This window comes from Lactuca virosa, chromosome 3 (genome assembly GCF_052849685.1).
Source record: "Lactuca virosa cultivar CGN04683 chromosome 3, Lactuca_virosa_CGN04683_v6, whole genome shotgun sequence".
Classification (NCBI taxonomy): Eukaryota; Viridiplantae; Streptophyta; class Magnoliopsida; order Asterales; family Asteraceae; genus Lactuca; species Lactuca virosa.
Genome location: NC_136428.1, coordinates 74,256,927 through 74,278,238, shown reverse-complemented (window position 1 = coordinate 74,278,238; position 21,312 = coordinate 74,256,927). Strand labels below are relative to the sequence as shown.

Sequence of the window (21,312 nt, the reverse complement as noted above, 5' to 3'; positions counted from 1 at the left end):
TTTATAAAGCAAGTGTAAATTTTACACATGAAAAACACCAAGTTGGGTTTAAATGTCTTGTGTTCTTGACGGTGATGTGGTGTGTATCAAAAAAATATGGTCTTCAATTTCTTTTCACAATTTGAAATTAGACATTATTTGCAAGTAAATTTGTATCAAGGTTCTTACAGTTATCTGTTTACCTTTTGTCATGTAAGGATTTGTAGGCTTTTGAAGATGATTTTGTTTTATCTGATCAAAGTTTTTTATATGTAAGAATTGTTTTCAAAATTCATGTGGGTGTTTTGCAGGAGTGAGGGGCCCACCTTAGAGTTCAGTTGACTCATTTTCTGTGTAATGTAATGATTGTTTCAAATGGAGGACAGTCACGAAGAAAGAAGAATTTGAAGAGTTAACTATTCTTGAATCTCTATCTCTATGCCCTAATTATTGATTTGAGTTGCTAAATGCTAACTTTAAATTGTTCTAGATCCAAATGATGTGGATTTCTTGAAGATTATGGGAGCATTAGATGAAAGTGTCGGCACGGGAGTCACTTACAACATATATTTCAATATTCCTCGCGTCAAAGGATTATCTAAGGAAGAAATTAAAGATCTTAAAGTTGCACTGCATAATGGAAAACTTGAGATCGAGAAAAAAAGATGTTGAACTCAAGCCTTTGTCTACAAAGGTTAATGAACAAGATCAAACACTAAAGCTAGTTTTGGCTCATCTTAGTGCAAAAGGAGCTAACTTTCCAAATCTGTCTCATACAATTGTAAGTAATCTTATTAAAAACATCTATTGTTCATGTTACTTGTAAATTACATTTCTTTTAGACATTTTCCCTGTTTCTTTATATTTACTAGGGTATTTCAAGTGAGAAGATTGTTGAAAGTAGTGAAAAGACTCCTGTTAGTCTCAAAACCAATGAACCATCAGAACCTGTAACACCAGTATGTTATCATCTTATAAGATCATCGTTGATATAATTTTTTTTTTGGTACTAATTTCTGTTTTTTCACCTGGGACTTTAACTTATTTAGGTTATTGCAAAACCCACCGAGAAACCAGTTCAAACCAAATCTGCAACTACAACTTCCGATACAGATTTGATTTCCATGAAATCTGCAACAGTAGTATATACTAACTTTACAATTTTCAATACTTTTAATTCATCTTTTATATTAAAATATATAATTTTACATATATGTCTTAAATCTTTATATTAGGCAAATACAAAACCCACCAGAAAAGCTGTTGAGTCTAAGACTGCCACTATCAATCATGACATACCAACAGTTTCACCAAATAAACCCATTCACCAGTTCAGTGTTTTTTTTACATGTTGAATATACATTCATGTCTTTTTTTTTCTGATTCTAATATTACTTGTCATTGTAGCCAATCAAGTGTAGTCTATCATATCCGTATAAAAGGAACATCGTTGCTCGTGGTACCGTTCACTTATCATCAGAAAGACAATTCATTCATGGAGTTCCTCTACAAGATGATTGCTATAAAGTTTCCATTGATCAAGTGGTAATAAAACATGAATTTCTACCCCATAAAACTGGAGAATTCTCATTAGTTGAGGATGCATATAAAAGTTTTGTCCCATGGCCAAAATACCTTGTGCAAACCGAGTCAAAGGTTTTTTCTAATTATGTTCAATACTTTGTGCATTACACTTTATTTTCTTCATAAAGTAGTATACTAAGTTTATGATGAACTAATTTTTTTGGTTTCAATGTTGTTGTTCTAGGTACCAGAAATTATATCACATCAAAACTCAACGAAAAGGAAACCAACTTACATATCATCGGATGCCCTTCTCAAGAAGACAAGGAGAAATACAAACAAGATGAATGCCTAGTTATGTTTAGGTTTTCGTTTATGATGTGTTTGGTTTTTTAACGATTATTTAAATTCTTGAAATGAGGACAATTTTCTTTTCTTTGATATTTTAATTAGGAATGTAATGTATGGATTTGGATTTCAATTATTAGTAATATCAAATTATGAATTTTGCTTTTGTTTCATATTGTTGGGTTTCGTTACTTTAATTTAAATTATTTTGATATGTCTACAATGTATAAAAAGTAACAATAAATAGTAAGTTAAAGTGGCTGTAATATAAATTTTGTCATGTTTTATAGGTTTTTAATGTCTCTAAAAATATACAATGGTTACTTTACATCAAATTTTAGCGTGTGGCTAAATGGTTAACAATAGCCATAATATACAAGAATTGTGAGACTACAGTTGATTTAAAATGATGTTTCTTCTAAAGTTCTTGTGACTAAGTTAAACAATAACAACATGAAAAACAATTTATGTGGAAAATAAATACCATAATTGATTGTTGTTGAGACTAAATACTAGCTAATCGTCACTTACATCATTAATTATATGTGTCCATTTACCGAACATGGACATGTTCACCGTAATTATATGTGTCTAAAATATACCCAATAGTCTTAATACGATACCGAATAGTCCTTAATTTTAACAAAATGTGGGTCTTTATAATACTTATGATTGTATTTCACTTAATTGTGCGTCTCTATACGATAGGTTATAGTCACAAAAATTGATTGTTTTTTGTGACTAATAATTAGCAATTCGCCACTTATGGAAGTAATTACATGTGACCATTTAGCAAACATGGTCACACTCACCATAATTACATGTTTACAAAAGATACAAAATAGTCTTAATAAAATTTAAACTGTGTGACAATATAGAAGAAAACAACTACACTAAAACATCATGAATGTCGCAAGTTGATGATATACAGTCACCACGTTTACTAAATATATGTGACTACTGACGGTTTAACGCTACAATATTGGATATTTAAGGAACAAAATTCAGTACACATTTGCCACACTTTTATAATACGGCCACATGTTTTCATATCATACGGACACTACATTTTAAAGTGACCATAAGACCCATACGATGGCGTCACCTTCCGTCACACTTTCAGTGAAAAAATAAAATGTCACTATACGCATATGGTCACACTTTTTTGGTGTGACTGTAAGTCATTTTTCTTGTAGTGGTTTAGGATCGACCTAGTGCCAGGTGCGGCCCCTATCGCCAAGGAGCCGTACCGGTTGGCACCACCAGAGATACAGGAGCTGTCATCACAGCTTCAGGAACTGCTGGGCAAGCAGTTCATTCGTCCGAGCAGTTCTCCGTGGGGAGCGCCTATCCTCTTCTTCGGGAAGAAGGATGGTTCACACCGAATGTGCATTGACTACCGGGAGTTGAACACTTTGACGTGAAGAACCATTATCCACTCCGGAGGATAGATGATCTTTTTGATCAGTTGCAGGGAGCATCTTGGTTCTCCAAGATAGACCTGAGGTTCGGGTACCATCATGTCAGGGTTAGGGAGGAGGATGTGGATAAGACCGCGTTTCGAACTCGTTATGGATATTACGAGTTTGTGGTGATGCCGTTTGGGCTCACCAATGCGCCAACAATATTTATGGACCTAATGAATCGGGTTTGCAGACCGATGCTCGATCTTTCGGTCATCATGTTCATAAACGATATCTTGGTGTACTCCAAGACCCTAGAGCAGCATGAGGAGCATATACGGGAGCTATTGGGAGTTTTTAGACGAGAACGACTTTATGCCAAGTTCTCGAAGTGCGAGTTTTGGTTACGAGAGGTCCAGTTCGTTGGACACCTCGTTAACAAGGAGGGGATTTTGGTCGATCCGGCCAAAATCGAGGCAGTTATGCAGTGGGAGGTTCCGAAATCTCCGTCGGATATCAGGAGCTTCTTGGGATTGGCTGGCTACTATCGGAGATTCATACAGGATTTCTCCAAGATTGCAGTACCCCTCACTCGTCTGACGAGGAAGGGGATGGATTTCCGGTGGGGCCCTGAGCTGCAGAGGGCCTTTGAGACCCTCCGACAGCGATTTTGCGAGGCTTCAGTCTTGACTCTCCCAGAGGGAGTTGAGGATTTCGTGGTGTTCTGTGATGCATCCATCACGGGACTGGGAGCGATTCTCATGCAGAGAGGACGAGTGATAGCCTACGCGTCACGGCAGCTGAAGCCCAACGAGACGAGATACCATACTCATGATCTGGAGTTGGGTGGGGTGGTATTCGCTCTCAAGATTTGGAGACATTACCTCTATGGGGTCCGCTGTACCATATACACGGACCATAAGAGCCCGAGACACATCATGGATCAGCCAAATCTGAACATGAGACAACGCAGGTGGTTGGATGTAGTCAAGGACTATGACTGTGAGATCCTTTACCACCCAGGTAAAGCAAACGTGGTTGCGGATGCTCTGAGCCGCAAGTCAGCTGGATCTTCTACTCCGACGATATGTATGAGGATATCAGTGGATTCTCTACTAGTGAGTCTGATCAGGGAAGCTCAGGCTGAGGGTATGTGGCAGGAGAATTGGAATCTTGAGAGGATTAGGGGTGAGAACACCCAGTTTGTGCAGGATACCCAGGGATTATTGACCCGTTGCGGTCGGTTCTAGGTTCCGATGTCTGGTGGGGTCAGACAGATTGTTCTGGAGGAGGCTCATAAGTCTCCCTTCTCTATTCACTCGGGGGCCACCAATATGTACCAGAATTTGCAACTGAGTTATTAGTGGCCGTGCATGAAGCGAGAAATCTCTTGGTACGTGGAGAGGTGCTTGACCAACTCGTCGTGTCGAACCTAGTCATCCCACGTGGTTTTTGACTCCTACTCGACGAGTCGGAGGACCCCGACTAGACGAGTAGAGGCTGTGCATGGAAACCCTAATTTTTAGGGTTTGCACCCTATTTAAAGGACCTTAAGTCCTTTCCTCCGGCCCCTTACCACCTTTTGATGGCCAGAAGAAACCCTAATCAGTCTAAACCTTGTTCTTGAGTGTTTGAGAGGCTAAAGTGTGTTTTTGGTGCTTTTGATTGAAGAAACTTGGAGTTTTAGAAGCTTGGAACGAGAAGAAGAGGGTAGATCCAGTATTTACATTTTCTTGGCTTACATTTTAAGGTAAAAAGCCTTTACCTTGGTCTTCCATTTGTTAGATCTCTTCTTAAGTGAGAATATGGGCATTTTGGTGCAAAAACGGAGTTACTTTCGGATTTGAGCATGTCACAAGGGCATAGTTTCAGATCTGGACTCCTCTAGGACCTTATGGACATAAAGCCTCAAGCTTTATGAAGCTTTGACTCTCTTTCATGTCCAAAACCTTCTTTTAAGGCTAGTTATGAGTGTTTTAGCTTCATGGAGCTTTGCATTCACGTAAAGTTAGCAACTTTACGTGATAATCACAACCTAGGAGCCTAGATCTATAGTTTGGAGCTTTGGTTTCACGTAAAAGCATCCGTATGAGAAATGGATTTAAGGGGCTCGACGAGTTGCATGGTCAACTCGACGAGTCGGATGAAGATTGGCCGTTGTGGGTTTCTGCATGGACTCAGCGAGTCAGTGAGACGACTCGACGAGCTAGTTAAGGTTTTACCCGACTTTTGGACACGCATGGACTCGACGAGTTGCCTTGAAACTCGGCGAGTCAACTAGGGTTTTCACAATTTCTCGAGTTCTGGAAGGACTCGACGAGTCAGTGAGCTGCACTCGACGAGTTGGGTCAACATGGACTATTGAGCTTGGCCGTTGACTTTGAATTTGACCAAGGGTTGACCAATTTGACTTCTGGGGGGTATTTTAATAAATTGGGAATTTATGGAAGTGGTCCTATGGTGAATAAAGGTGGTGGAGTTCGTGGCTGTGATTCGAGAGTTTGACCTTATCACTACAGTTCGACATTTGTGAGGTGAGTTTTCCTCACTATACTCAAGGGTCTAAGGCACCAAGGCCGGCCCTTTTGGATTGTTATCCTGATATGTTATGCTAGTATGATCTGTTAGATCGGTATCCTGGTAGATAGGATGTTATTATGTTGTTATGATCTGTTAGATCAGTATCATGGTAGATATGATGATGTTATGCTAGTATGATATGTTAGATCGGTATCCTGGTAGATAGGATGTTATTATGCTGTTATGATCTGTTAGATTGGTTTGTCTGTCTATAGACTGTTATGTGATTATCTGATATATGTGCACATGTTTGATTGGTGGTTGAGGCTTATCTGCTTTATACGAGAGCCAACAGACCTGGGCAATTCAACCCGATGGTTGTGGGCCGTGAGTATTCCATCCCGAGGATGATTGGACTCGTAGTGTGTGGGCATTCCAACCCGATGGTTGTGGGCCGAGGGTATTCCATCCCGAGGATGACTGGACCCATAGTATGTTGGCATTCCAACCCGATGGTTGAGGGTCTAGGGTATTCCAACCCGATGGTTGATTGGACCCATAGTATGCTGTTTGTGATTATGTGTATATTGTTGTGTGTATGGGTATTTTAAGGGAACTCACTAAGATTTGGGCTTACATTTTATGCTGTTTTAGGTTCCTCAGATGATCGCGGGAAGGCGAAGGCGTGATCGTACACCCCCTCATGTTTTATGATCTAGATTTCTGGGATACTCTGATGTTTAAAATATTTTGAAAACACTTTGTAATAACTTAATGGTTTTGAATGGTTGAAAAAGTTTTAAATTGGCTTGAGTTTTATGGGTGTTACAAGTGTCAACAATTGTAACCTATTTGATGTAATAAAGAAAAATTATATGAATATTATGTGTTTCATGATTATTATAATATAATAAAATAAGAAAAATCAGCCGAATCGTCCGTAAATCGTAAAAATAAGTGCACCAAAACACACACACACACACACACACACATATATATATATATATATATATATATATATATATATATATATATATATATATATATATATATATAATATTTAGAAATTACACGTCTTCCCGATCCCGAAATATAAATTTCGTAGTAATCCAACTCCGTATGAATTAGATATTATTTTTATAAGATATAAAAGTCAGCCGCGCACAATGAATGTATGACGTAAAAAGTTACGAAGAGAACGAATGACTTTTAGCTAAAGCCACCAAAAAGAAAATCATAGTACTCTTTAAAATAAGAATTTTGAGAAAAAGAATGTCATAAACGGATTTCGTACGAGAGAGTTATGATTTTAGCATAATCATTTAATTTTATAAAAATATGGACGAAAAACAAAGTCAAAATTAGCCAACGGAGTCTAAACGAAAGTTGTAGATCTCATCGATAGCTATACGTGGATATAAAGAACGTCAAAAGCGGAGTTCGTTGAACGAGTTATAATTTATAATAGCATATTTACATATTAAAATAAAGTATAAATCATGTATACGTATATATATATATATATATATATATATATATATATATATATATATATATATACATATGTATACATCATTAGAAATGTATCGACTATGCGGTTGTTATAAGACTAGTGTTCAGTACTTTTGACATTAGTTTAGTACATATATCATTAAATCTATTTAAAATAGTATTATAAAGGGGTGTTTACTCGTTAAAATAACTATAAGGTCATTTAAGTAACTATAGAGGGTGGTTTTTGAAAATTCAATTACTATAAATAAGAGGCTCTAGACTTTCAAATTTCTTGCACCATTCTCTTGATTCAAGAGTCTTTCTCTTCTAATCCCCCGAGCATTTCGGTCCCTCGCGATTCGACTTCTCTTTCTGTACTTTTAGTATAGTAAGGTGAGCACTGAAGCGCTACAAGAACCTTTTTAAAAAGATTCAGCGACGAAGTTCTGCCCTGCAGAGCCCGACTCCTAGCTAAAACCCCCTGGAAGTGAGTTATGCTTACCCTACTTTAAGTATAACTTATGTTTACGTTCATTATCGTTATTATGAACCTATAAACAATACATGTGCTAAGTATTATAAATTATACAAAATGTTATTATAATACCTTTTAACTACTCACGGTACGAGGAATTTGGTTTGAAGGGCTGTATAGGTTGTTGGATTTCAGAACAGCTTAAATGCCAAAATGGTCCTGCCCTCTGGTGTTTCATGTCTGATCCCTGTCTGTACATAGTAATTGAAAAGTGTTGTTTAACATTTATAAATCAATATCGCTCGTAGACCTTTAGTTAATTAGTCGCAATAAATATTAGACTAAAATTTAGCAATAATAATGCTAGGTTTCGTCGAAGGAAAAGACGATTGTTAGAAGCTAAGATCTGTCCGAACTTCGAGTCATCATTTTAACAAGTGAGTGCATAGTTACTTTCATCTTATACATAGATATGAAGTATTTAATATAAATTCCATGCTATGTGTGCATATTATCTGTGTTCTTGATATCTATGTTAGATGAACAAAATATACACGTTTTACTTGATTTAAACTGTATATGTATTTTGATACCTATAAATATATTGGGTAAAGATGGGTAGATGAAAGATGAGATGAATGATGATATAGATGATGAGAGGTGAAAGATGAGAAACCTTGACCCAAGCGATGATCCATTCATCTAACAGAGTATAAATGACGACCACAGACTATTCTAGACAGTCCAGTGGAACGCTAGCAGACTTGCAACCTAAGTGTTTTTGAAGTATGTGTTCACCGGATGTACTCTAAAAACCCTCACAACTATGGACTTAGTGCCTCACAAATGAACGTTGGAAGATATGGATTTATTGCCCTATAGATGGACATTGGTAGCTATGGACTTAGTGCCTATCAGATAACATCGAAAACTATGGACGTAGTGCATGGTAGATAAACCTTGGCTGCGATGGACTCCGTGCCCATTGCTAAGGACAATCCTTAGGAATGAATGAATGAATGATAGATGATTCTTAGGGTAGACCCTTAAGAAGAAAGAAGATAATAGGGATGGGAAGTTGGGTTAATTGTTTGATGATTAAACATAATAATTATATTATTGTGGGCTGAAAACCCTATGTACTCACCAGGTTTCCCAACCTGAGCTACTCAGTTTTTTTGTATCACAGGTATCGATACGAAGACACATTACACTGAGAGATTAACGGAGATGTAAATCATTAGTGTAAATGAATGTAAGGTCTGTTTATGCTTATGTTTCTGTATTGACGATGACATCTAAATGTTTTAATATAAATAAAATACGTTTCTTCGGAAATGCTTTGATAATATTATTATCATGTTTTTAGGGGAACAAATTCCGCAATACTACTTTTCAAAAAGGATACTCTGGTTTTTAAATAAGCATAAACGAATCGGTCTTTTCTGGCCTTGAAAATGGGGATGTCACATGTCATTAGTATTGGTTGATTGGCCAAATTGTTTTGGACATTGCAATAAAGATTTCTCTAAGACTCATGAGTACTTGAAAATAGATATTTTAAGAATTAGAACAACCCGCACTTAGAGATTTCTTCGTGCATCTAGTCATGAGTAATTCTAAGATGACAATATCTTTTATTCGTCAAACTGAGATACATAGGGGATTTTGTTTCAAAAATTTGTTGTGCATTGGTGTGCTCCAACGCTATCTGTAATTGGTAGTCATAAAATAAAAAACGGTCCCCCCAAAATCATAAATATAAGAAAAATTAATTCAAAATAGACACACCATTATAAACTCAAAAAATTCACTATTCATATTAAAAAAAACACAAATATGGCCACAACATTACAAAAACAACTAATTTATAGAAAAATAATTCTCCTAGCATTTTAGATGCAAAATCATTAATAATACTATCAAGATCAATTTTATCTAACATGTATTTTTCTATACATAGTATTTCCAAACCATTTAACCTTTCTTGTGACATCGATGATCTTACATATTTTTCTTCAATAACTTCAACTTTGAAAACTTCTCTTTGCAGATGTAACAATGACATGAATTGTTAACAAAATACTATATGCAATAAAAGTATTTTGGTAACAATCAACAACTTTAATAAAGTCCAAATTTTCAACAACAGAAACTATATTATTAGGCAAAGTCATTTTCAAACTTTTAATTTTGCAAAAAATTTCATTTGAATCCACATCAAAAACATTATCTTTACAAAAAGTAGTAGCAAACTTTATACAACTTTATTTAAGTTCACTTTCATTTAGTGACTTAATTTACTTGAATCATTTAAAAACTCAAAAATACTTTCAAAATTCTTTAATTGTTCAAATCTATATTTGGTGAAACATTTCCATATCCACAACAACCAAAAAATAATTAACCTTAAAATCAAGAATGCAATAAGATTATCAAATTATCTGATTATGCGAGAGTGGGATTTGGAATCGAGATAGAAGCACTGAAGCAGAGGTGTAGCCGTTAGCGATTAGGTGAAGTTACTAAAGAAGATTGTGAGAGAAAAAGAGAGACAATTTGGTTATCAAGGTGTCGATTCGATTATCAATTCGTATGATGCCCTAATCGGCTATAATTCCTACTTTCTCGCTTCCTTCCTTTGAAGTTAGAACTTTCCAGACTTAACGTTCAACACATTCAACAATCAGGCTCAACATCCCATTTGGTTAAAAATTTTGGGCTAATCGGACATTAGACTATTTTTTGGCCCCATAAACAAACATTTAGATATATAAAAACTATATATATATATATATATATATATATATATATATATATATATATATATATATATACACACACACACAAACACACACACACACTACATATTCTAAAAAAATTGGGCCCCCTTTAGTCGTAGGCCCTAGGCGGTCACCTAGGTTGCTCACTGTCAGGGCCAAACCTGTATCTATGGGCCCTTCAATGATTTGGTTCTAACATCCAAAGTTTTTGGCCAAACCATGACTAAATTGAAGTGTTCAATTTAGAAGTCAGATGTATTGTCAGAAATTGTTAATCAGGAAACAAAATGTTGAACATTGAGATCGACAATTATCCATGTTTCATACTCATAGATATATCCATAACAAAGGAATAGTTAATCACTTGTCTAATGATTGAATTTTGATTATGATCAGAGTTTGACAGTTGCATTAGATGACAACTCTATGCTGATTGTTAGTGAAATATTAAGACCGTAAAAAGTTAACGACTTTTCATAGTGGGGGACCGTTGGAAATAATGTCCAAAGTCATTAGCTATTAGGGCAAATGACATAAAAGCCCTTAAGTTTTCACAAAAATGTCGATTTTACCCTTGGAAGTATTTTAGGTCTAGTAAAGCCGGATGTTTTGTTTAATTTGTTTATTTATACCCTTTTAGCCGGTTTCTAGGTAACCTACCGGTTACCTAATGCGAGTAAAGCCATTGAGTTTTTAAAAATGTTCGGATTTACCTTTAAGTTATAAAAGTATTCGGATTTACACTTAGTTTGGTTGTTGTTTTGATTATTATTATTATTATTATTATTATTATTTCTTGCTGTTCCAAAAAAAAATTTTATTATTATTATTATTATTATTATTATTATTATTATTATTATTATTATTATTATTATTATACATGTTTAATGCGTTTTTAAATGTATACAAATATTTTATACATACATTTTTAAATACGTTTTTAAATGTATATTTTAAAAATATATTTAAAAATATATTTATTTGTATTTAGTAATTAACAATATATTTTCTTCTATTTAGTATTTATATACATTTGAAAGCCAATGTATGCTTTTAAAAACCTATATATATATATATATATATATATATATATATATATATATATATATATATATAGTAGGTATAAATATATATGTATTTCGTATGAAAATATATTGTATACATATAAATAAAAAATATTTATTTATAAGGTTTATATTGTATAAAAGATATAATTATATGTATTTGTACATATTACAAAGTATAAATATGTATTTAATTTATATATATATATATATATATATATATATATATATATATATATATATATATATATATATATTTGTGTGTGTGTATGATATGTATTTACACATATTTTTATGGTAAAATACATATAAACGGAACATTTTTTTAATTCTTTGGGTGATTCATCAACAAAAAAAATGGTGTTTTCTTACTAAGTATAAATATGTATTGATTTCATATTTATATGTATATGATAGTTTTTTGTACAAAATAAATACATACTTATATCTATTTCATACAATTAAATACAAATAAATATATCTATTAAATGCAAATAAAAACGTAATTATACATTTAAAAACATATTTATACATTTAAAAATATTTTATTTTTATTTATTAGATATAAACATGTATTTATTTTGTATAAAAACTATCGTATGCATATAAATATGAAATAAACACATATTTATACTTAATTATATGTACAAATACATATAATTATATCTTTTATACAGTATAAACCTTATAAATATGTCTTTTTATATTTATATGAATACAATATATTTTTATATGAAATAAATATATTTATGCCTACTAAATAGAAATAAATAAATTTTTAATATATAAATACATTTTCAAAGGAATACATATGCTTTCAAATGTATATAAATACTAAATACAAGTATATACAATTTTAAAAATATATTTATTTTCTTAAAAATATTTTTATACATTTAAAAGTGTATGTATAAAATATTTTTATACATTTAAAAATGTATTAAAAATATATAATAATAATAATAATAATAATAATAATAATGCTAATATTAATAATATTAATAATAACAATAATAATATTAATAATAATAATAATCAAAATAATCAAAATAACAATCAAAGTAAGGGTAAATTCAAACATTTTTGATAACTTAAGGGTAAATCCGAACATTTTTGAAACTTGAAGGCTTTACTGGCATTAGGTAAACGGTTTTACCTGGAAATTGGCTAAAATGGTATAAATGAATAAATTAAACAAAACATCTGACTTTACTAGACCTAAAACACATCCAATGGTAAACCCGACATTTTTGTGAACACTTAAAGGCTTTTATGTCATTTACCCTAACTATTTTGGTAATATTTCTAATAATAGCAGAGTCTTGTTGGGTTGGCTTCATAACCCAAATAACATTAAGGAAATGAAGAAAATAAATTATTAATTTATTAAGGAGTTAATAACTAATTAGAAATTATTTTGGTAATTAATTAAATTTTTTTAATTAATTCTTAGACATTAATTGGAATATTATAGAAGCTCCTAGAGCATTTAGATGGATTGTTTTTACTGCTCCATGGATAGGGATAAGGATGATTTGAATTAGATAATGATTAACCTAAGAGTTTAAATCATTATAGGATTCTATCTTCAACCTTTAAATAGACTGATAGGGGCCAAACACTAGAGTTGCTCTTCCTCATATTTTCATCCATTATCTCTCTCTCTCTCCCTCTCTCTCTCTCTCTCTCTCTCTCATCTATACAAAATTTCTAACCTCTCTCATAGGGTTAGAGAATTCGACTAAATCCTAGTCTAGGGTTCTTCCTTTTTGCTTTTGGATTTTGTGGATCTAACTTCATTAGAGAGATTCTACTTTGGATCCTTCGTCCACTGCAATAACTGGCATTCATATGATCTCAAGCAAGAAATCAAGAGGTTAGTATGTTCTTTCTTGTTGTTTTTAACGTTCGTTGCTATAACTAGTAAAACCTAGATCTAGGATGCATGTACACTTAGGTATATTTTTTGATTATTTTCTGTGTATCTTTACTACATATTTCTATAACTCTCAAGAAGTATTGTGGGATACCATATACAAATTGTTTACTTATAAGAAGTTCATCGTTCAGATTATATATACAAATAGTGCGACCTTTCCTTTTAGTACTATATTTTTTTTTGGAAAGGGAACTTCCCTAACGAGGGTTTCCGGGCCAGCTTTCGCGCACCGACTAATCCCCCGCTGCAAACATGAGACTTTGCCTCATGCCCTGGAGTCACTGCAGGCGAACCTCCATGGCCACAAGGGCTGAGTAGTACCAGGATTTGAACATGGGTCAATAGGTTATCCACCATATCTTCCACATGCCTTACCAAGTCACCACAACCCAAGTGGTTCTATATTATGTAATATGATATAAGAATACATTGTCTTGGTTAATTTTTCTTGACCCCATGCTTGTGCCTAATGCTTCACTATGTTTCATTTTTTCATAGGGATTCCAAAAGCTCATTCCACATCCTTCCTTGCCGGTTCTTACGCTACTTTGAACAATTTTTGTTTTTCATCTCATAGATATAGGCATGCTTTGAAAAATGCAGCATACATACTCATGATATATCCTATTAACAAGTTAATACTCATGCATGTACTGATTTTTATTCACTACAAACAAAAAGTTAGGTGTTTTTCCTGTTAAAATATCATTGAATATCGACAAATCATTAAGAACGTCTATGCCATTGTTTGGTCGTACAACAACAAAGAACGCGTGTGAAAATCATAGATCTTGTGACACCTTTGCTTCTAGCATTATATTCGGGATTCCATGATCACCTCGAGTGAATTTACCTCATAATTTATAGGGACAATTTCTTATGTCCAATGCGCACAATCAATGTTCTAAGCATTATTAGGAAACTGTGTGCTGCTTTATGTGCCTCAAAGAATTGTTCAACATTATTTCTTGTAGATTTCCGCAAATATATGTTGCTGTAAAGGTCTATAATATATTAACAAAACAAATATGTATATTTTCGTGTTGTTCTCTCAGACATATTCAAATATTCATTTGTGGCATCCGCATCCCATCTTAATTTAAATAAATTTTAATTCTTTTCCAAATCATTAGCTATATGTATGTATATTTGTCTAGTCAAACGGAACCGTAATTTGAATGAAATGAGTTCGCACAAACAATCATCGACAAAGTAATCATGTACTAGAAGTTCGTGTGTAGTTAAATGATCTTTGTTTATTATAGCTCCAGTCTTTCTGACATCCAAACTTTGTGCTTCTTGATCGAGAATGGCGTGTAACAACCTTGTTTTCAGAAACGGAGAATTTTACAACTAAGGTATATTTTTTGACCCACTTGCATAAAGGAAAGCCATAAACAACTAATTAGAAATGATTGTTATAGAAAAAGTGTAGAAGATTTCATTAGCAAGAAAAGTTAAACCTAAGTAAGCAAGCACACAAGTAGCTTACAAATGCATATATCATGCTTACTAAGGTGCTTACAAGTTCTACAACATAGGAACAAATCATATAAGCATAGAAGTCCATAACTTGGTGACCAAGTAAACCTATAACTAGATTATATGCATAGATGTATAAGCTGTCTAGATTTTAGTTAAGCTATAAATGACTAATGAAGGCTATAGGAAATGATGTGTAACATTCTAAGGAGATAAGATGAAACAAGTACAATATGTGTCATATTCCTATGAGAGTACCATGTCTAAAGCATAAAGAACAAGATATGTAATTAACCTAATTCATCTATAAATAGTAAACCATATTATCATTTTTCTGCATTCCAAATCATTTACAAATAATTAGTAGAAGGAAGGCTTTAGAAGCATAAAGGTTCAAGCTAAAGCAAAGTGAGTACTTATGTGATTTAATGAGATGCATACATGCTATAATATGATGTAAATTACTTTGCCATGATTAATTGCTTAATGTTTTAAAAGCATGTTTTATAGTATATTAGTTATAGTATTTTATAATTGCTTAGTGTTTTAAAGAGCATGTTTATGGTATATTATCAAGATAGCATGAAAGTTTTATACATGTTAAGTTTGGCCATTTAAATACCCATCTTACGAGGGTATGGTATGATGGACCGATTTGCAACCGGAACTTATCGGATAGCCTTTTATGGATCCCGACGTTAGCTAACCTCTTAGCAGTTTTGGCCTACTTAAATGTAACTATGAGATCTCAAAGAAGTGTTTTAAAGCATGCATAAATTATTACTCTTAAATGATCAAAACCATAGTTACTCACTAAGCTTAAAAGCTTATGTATTCTTGTATGTATCTCAGGACAGAAGGAGTAAGGGACCACATGAAGTAGTTTTCCATAAATAAGTTTAAATGATATAAGTTGCTAACATAGTATTTTATATTCCCTGTTTACCATTTTATATGTAATATTTTTTTTATGTAATAAAGATATTTTTACTAAATGACATAGTTAAATTAAATATTAGTACAAGTAGGGACGGGGTGTGACATGGTGCCTACGACTTTAACGAATGTGGTAAAAGCATCTCATTGTATGATAAAGAAGAAGATGAAGAAATTTCATCTTTCAGTTGTTTGTATAATGTTTATGAAAATAGAAGACTGAAATGTTTGTGTGAAAAGTTATAAAATGTAAGGGTATTTATAAGGTTAATTTTATAAAAAAATTAACAGTAAAAACATTAAAGAGGTGATGTGCCATTTTTGGGTTTGAAATCGCATGAGCTTGGGCACGTCAACCATCTGCCTCGCTAGTGTTTACTTCGTGATCTACTATCCTTATCGTCACCACGCCCATAAGGCCGAAGGATATACTCCCCACGTCAAGGAGCGTGGAGAACTTCCAGGTTAGCAAAACAACAGTGATCGTCGGTGTCCTAACGAAGAAGAAGATAGAGGAAGAGGGCTGCAAGAGAGAAGAGAAGAGAGGAAGAGAGAAGAAGAAAGGTGAATGGCTCTTTGTGTCCCGTGTCACACACCACAAAACGTCACGGCCATGGCACGGGGGATGGTGTGCGCAAGTGTGTCCACCAGCCATGAGAGGAGCTCGTGGCATGCATACCATAAAGCTTAATTGTGACATGCGTACCGTAAAGCCTAATGGAAAACCATGTGATCAAACCCATATTTCAAGCAATTAATATACATAAAATCACGCTCATAACATATAGCTTATACACTTCAAAAGAACAAAAAAAGGGGATTCAAAAAATAAACCGTAAAACCTCCAAAGGTTCAACACAATCTTGGCAATGGTCTACCATGAGACGAACTAGAGACCATGAGCCGATCACCCTTAACCATTTTTGACATCTGACCTTTCATCTCCCTGCAAACCTTCTCCAATTCCACCACTCTCCATTGCATCTTTTGCAGGTTCAATTTCACCACACCATCAGGATCAACGTCTTTGTGGTCGTACCTTGAGCTGCTTTTCGAGGTATGTTCTGCAGAGTCATAATGAAGATGGTCCTTGGCACCATTGTTGTTATAGAGCACCATGAGTTCCCTGCTGCTTTTGGTCAAAGGGGTGTCATGATCATGGTCGTTTACGTAGGAATAGTCATTATGGTCGCTGGTGTATGCAATTGGTATGTTCGAATGCTGTGAAACAAGCGCTTGGACTGCTACTCTTGGTGGGATCCTAGGATTTTTGGCTAGGTCTTTGCATGCTTCCAAGCTTAGCTTCTCGTAGTTCAAGCACCTACATAGCCTTGATCTTTCTTCCAACGATAGACATGGATGCGACTGTGAATTCAAACTCTTTTTGTTATATACAATCGGTAATTAATTAATACCTCACAAATCATGATTCTGAAGAATAAAGACACGGTTAACCAATAATCAATCTTTGTTTAAACTTATATATGAAATAGATTTTTACGCATTCAATATCATTTTGGATGTATGAAACAAACTGTACAGTTATAATCAATGAATTTGTCTTGGTTATAATAAAAGTTAAAAATCATATATTACAAGAATATTCACCCGTGTCATCCTTGGAAGGATATGTGGGGCCACGTGGAAAATCATAAAGATACCAAAGTAAAAAAGGTAAATAGTACTTAGAGTTGAGCTGGGATAGGGTGCAGTAGGCTACATACACAGCAATCATGTGGCCGTCCACTGGATTCTGGTCCATTTACTAGTTGACACAGACAAAGTGCATGCCTGCATCGTCCTACACCTTTCTCACATCATTTTTTTATTCCTTTTTTCACGTTCTATTTTTTTTTATATATAAATAAATAATTAATCTTACAATATAACTACTACCCCGTGGTTAAAGCATATAAATAGCAAAAATAAATTAATATACAATAGTACGTACATTACTACTAGTTGATAATACTTTACAGGCTTAAACAAAGGGGGTAGCGGCTTGAGCCGTCCATGAAACCGGCTGAGCACTAGAAGCTATATATACATATGAGTTTTATCTTTTATGAGGTTTAGACAAATATTCTATTTTATGTTCTAGTGTTGAATATGACATAGCAATAGATAGACAAAATACAGATAAAAATATCGTTTTATCTGTAAATCCAAATCTTATAATTCTGATAGATTATTATTTGATGAAGAAAGGGCCAAAATGGCAATAATGCATCCCTAGAGAATAATATTGATAGATGAGATAAAACGTCCTCAAATGACTTGGAAATATAAAATTGAATATGGTAGGGTCGATAATCAATATTTCCCTTGAGCATAGGTTACTATTATAATATTCTTAATTTTTTTGTTATAGAATTACAAATTTGTTTTTTCTATTAAGTATTTATAATAATTTAAGTATTCGTCAAACATACAATGACGGTTGATAAAATACAAAATATAAAAATTTGGTGTATCCCAAATTCCCAATTATGTCAACAGTTATTTCCAATAATAAGAATATATATATATATATATATATATATATATATATATATATATATATATATATATATATATATATATATATATTATAACAGAATCTTGAATATATAGTGATTTAATTGCAAATAATTATATTTTGATAAAATAAGACAAACATGTAAATATGATTTAATGTGTTTTATGGCTTTACACTCAAAAAAAGGAAATAGACTTATTTTGTCATATTTCTTGTAGTTTGTGGTTTGTCTCCATGTTCATAGCCCCTATATATAATCATCCGTTCAAAGGCATCTATTGACTTTCAGATGCATAGCAAGATTCAATCAATTAACTAACACAAAATCAAGAATATATTAAAGAATATTAATATTAATATAACTAACACAAAATCAAGAATATATTAAAGAATATTAATATTAATATTAATATGTAAATAGTTATCAATTATAATGTAAATTATAAATAATGACATTGCATTTCAATTATTGTTTTATATAATGTTCAAGCTATAATTAGGTTTAAATTACTTTATAAAATTACTCTATTATCTTCTAAAAGAATACATATTTTAATTAGGACATCATCATTGTAACAATTATGAGTTTATGACAACCATCACACTAACAAAAATCCCAAAATTCCATGTATCACAGAACACAGATATACTTTTGACTAAATGTTAAACGATTATAATATTTTTTTAACTAAAAGCAATACAATAGTAAAAAAGAGTTCCTGTTTTATAAGTAGAAGATTTTTGCAGATGTTTTATTCACGTAAGTTAATTATGAGTAGTTAACGTGGGTAATTAAAAGAATTACCTCAAGATATATATCAATGGCTTTGTAGACACCATCAAAGCAATCTCTTGCACAATCTGGTAGACTCTCTGCAACCCCTAAAAACTTTGATATCTTCAAGTTTTGATCTGGTGCAATCTCCCCCAAATATTTATCAATTAACCCCCCAACTTTTTTCATTCTGTCCAAACACCCCCCTTCAACTTTATTACTCTCTCTTATCAATCTTAAAACAAGATTCACATCATACACACCACTTGATCCATTGTTACTCACCAGCAAATCATCCACTTTTGCTTGATCAAGAACCCCACCGATCAATCTCTCTAACCCACCTCTACATTCTCTGCTCAAACCAAAACTCGAAACAATTCTTAATACCCAAAATAACCCTCTACAAGAAAATGCAGTTTTCCCCATTAGAATCACCCCATGAACTGCTGTGTCTGCAAGACCACCATAGTCACACTTTGAAAAAGATTGAGTTTTTGATTGAGATGAGGTTTTTAGGTAATGGAGGAGGAATCTTGTGACGACAAGACTGTTGTTTTCAATGCCGTAAGCACCTAAGGCTTTTACAAATCTTTCTATTATGGCTGGGGGTAAAATTGCCATATCATCAAACCACCATAGACCTTTGCTAGATGAACAAGATGAGAGTCGTAACAAAGTACTGGACTTTACAGTACTGTCTGGTGAAGATGAAGAAGATGAAGATGGGAACAAAATGGTGGAATCTGAGTTTTGGGTAATTTTGATGATGAGAGTGGAGATGAGTTTTTCGATGATACCGGAAGAATCTGCGTAGGTGATGAAGGGTGCGCAATTCTTGAGACAGACGATGACGTCAGTCATAGACCAGTCGAACATCCGGTTGAAAACTTCGGTGGTTTTGGGCAAGAGAGTGTCGTTCATGGCTAAGAAAACAGCACAACAATGGAGGAGAGAGACGTTGGATACTGAGATATTGATTTCGCCATTGTTGTAGCAGAATCTTGAAAACAGTTCAAACCCATCTGACCCACCAGGGAAATCATTGATCTCGATTCCAGTTTTTCTGATCTGGGTTTTTCTCTTTTCTTTCTTGATGATCTTCCTTAACTTCCCCGAGAATCTTGATATCGTTTTCTGCATGAAACCCTAATCAGGTACCGAGAGATTTAAAAAAGAAGAAGAAGAAGAAGTGATGGTAATTGGTACCTCGTGGAGATAGAATGTTTGTTGACCATTGATATGGACCTGCAAATCACAGAGTTCTGCCATGGCTGCTTGCAGCTAGTTCGCATTGAATGTGGAAGTGAACGAGTTCTACTCAATCCATGGGTGTTTTTTTTTCTTATTTAGGACCACATCAATTATAGGAATAATGACTCACGAGAGTATGCGTTGGCCAAAAACAAGAGTATATCCTTGTAGCACATGTAGCATTGCTTTGGCAAATATGGTGTAGCCTGCTATAAATAAACTAATATATATCCAAATGTTTTTGAGTCACGGATTGAAGTTTTTAACTCAATTTAGGGTGATTTCAATTTGTTTCGAATTTAAGATATAATATAACCACACAACTGGGAATTTTTTTAATCATTTTCCCGAGGAATGAATGGGTAGAAATATGGATTTTTTTAATCTATAATAACTTTCAAGATATCAAGTTGAGTCTTTTATCTTCACTCACGGGTGGTGATCATGGTAGGTTAAGTTAATAGAATAGATTGGTTTTATATCTTTGTTAATAGAATAGATTGGTTTTATATCTTCTTATTTTGTGGCTTGTGACCTAGTGGTCCGGCCGGTATGACAAGTTTGATGAAAAGATGTTCTCTATAAAGGATGTTTGAATTAGCGGTTAAAAAAAAAAAAATTATGCTTTAGTTAATTACATGTATCTCTATGACATACCAACTACTAAAACCAACTAATATCAGGTGCCTCGAAAATGGCCATCGTAAGGACTAAATATGCAAAAAATATTGATAGGTCGACAATGTTCGATTCTGGACCAATGAGAGGTGGTATGGGTTGGCTGTGACCCCACCTGATACGACCTTGTGACACACTAA

The 21,312-nt window shown here is 33.5% G+C and overlaps 1 protein-coding gene and 1 long non-coding RNA gene across 2 annotated transcripts; one reads left to right on the top strand and one right to left on the bottom strand.

The window, feature by feature from the left end:
* Positions 1-291: 291 nt before the first annotated feature.
* LOC145162393 (uncharacterized) lies at positions 292-936 on the top strand. The gene is made up of 3 exons (XR_013739075.1): positions 292-390; positions 470-760; positions 852-936. It is a non-coding gene; the product is annotated as an uncharacterized LOC145162393 (long non-coding RNA).
* A 15,741-nt stretch (positions 937-16,677) lies between these two features.
* Positions 16,678-20,694, bottom strand: LOC145165966 (Phototropic-responsive NPH3 family protein). The gene is made up of 3 exons (XM_079084888.1): positions 20,450-20,694; positions 19,271-20,377; positions 16,678-17,312 (listed from the first exon to the last, which is right to left on the bottom strand). Exons 1-3 carry the CDS (start codon positions 20,510-20,512, stop codon positions 16,800-16,802), a joined length of 1,683 nt encoding a protein of 560 aa, XP_078941014.1. The 5' UTR covers positions 20,513-20,694; the 3' UTR covers positions 16,678-16,799.
* Positions 20,695-21,312: the final 618 nt, after the last annotated feature.

Excerpts from the sequence above, each read along its gene's own strand:
- LOC145165966 (XM_079084888.1), bottom strand. The coding sequence starts at position 20,512 with ATGGCAGAACTCTGTGATTTGCAGGTCCATATCAATGGTCAACAAACA. Across the intron at positions 20,378-20,449 it reads AAACATTCTATCTCCACGAG|AAAACGATATCAAGATTCTC; the intron begins GTACCAATTACC and ends GGTTTCATGCAG. Across the intron at positions 17,313-19,270 it reads CCATTGATATATATCTTGAG|TCGCATCCATGTCTATCGTT; the intron begins GTAATTCTTTTA and ends TTGAATTCACAG.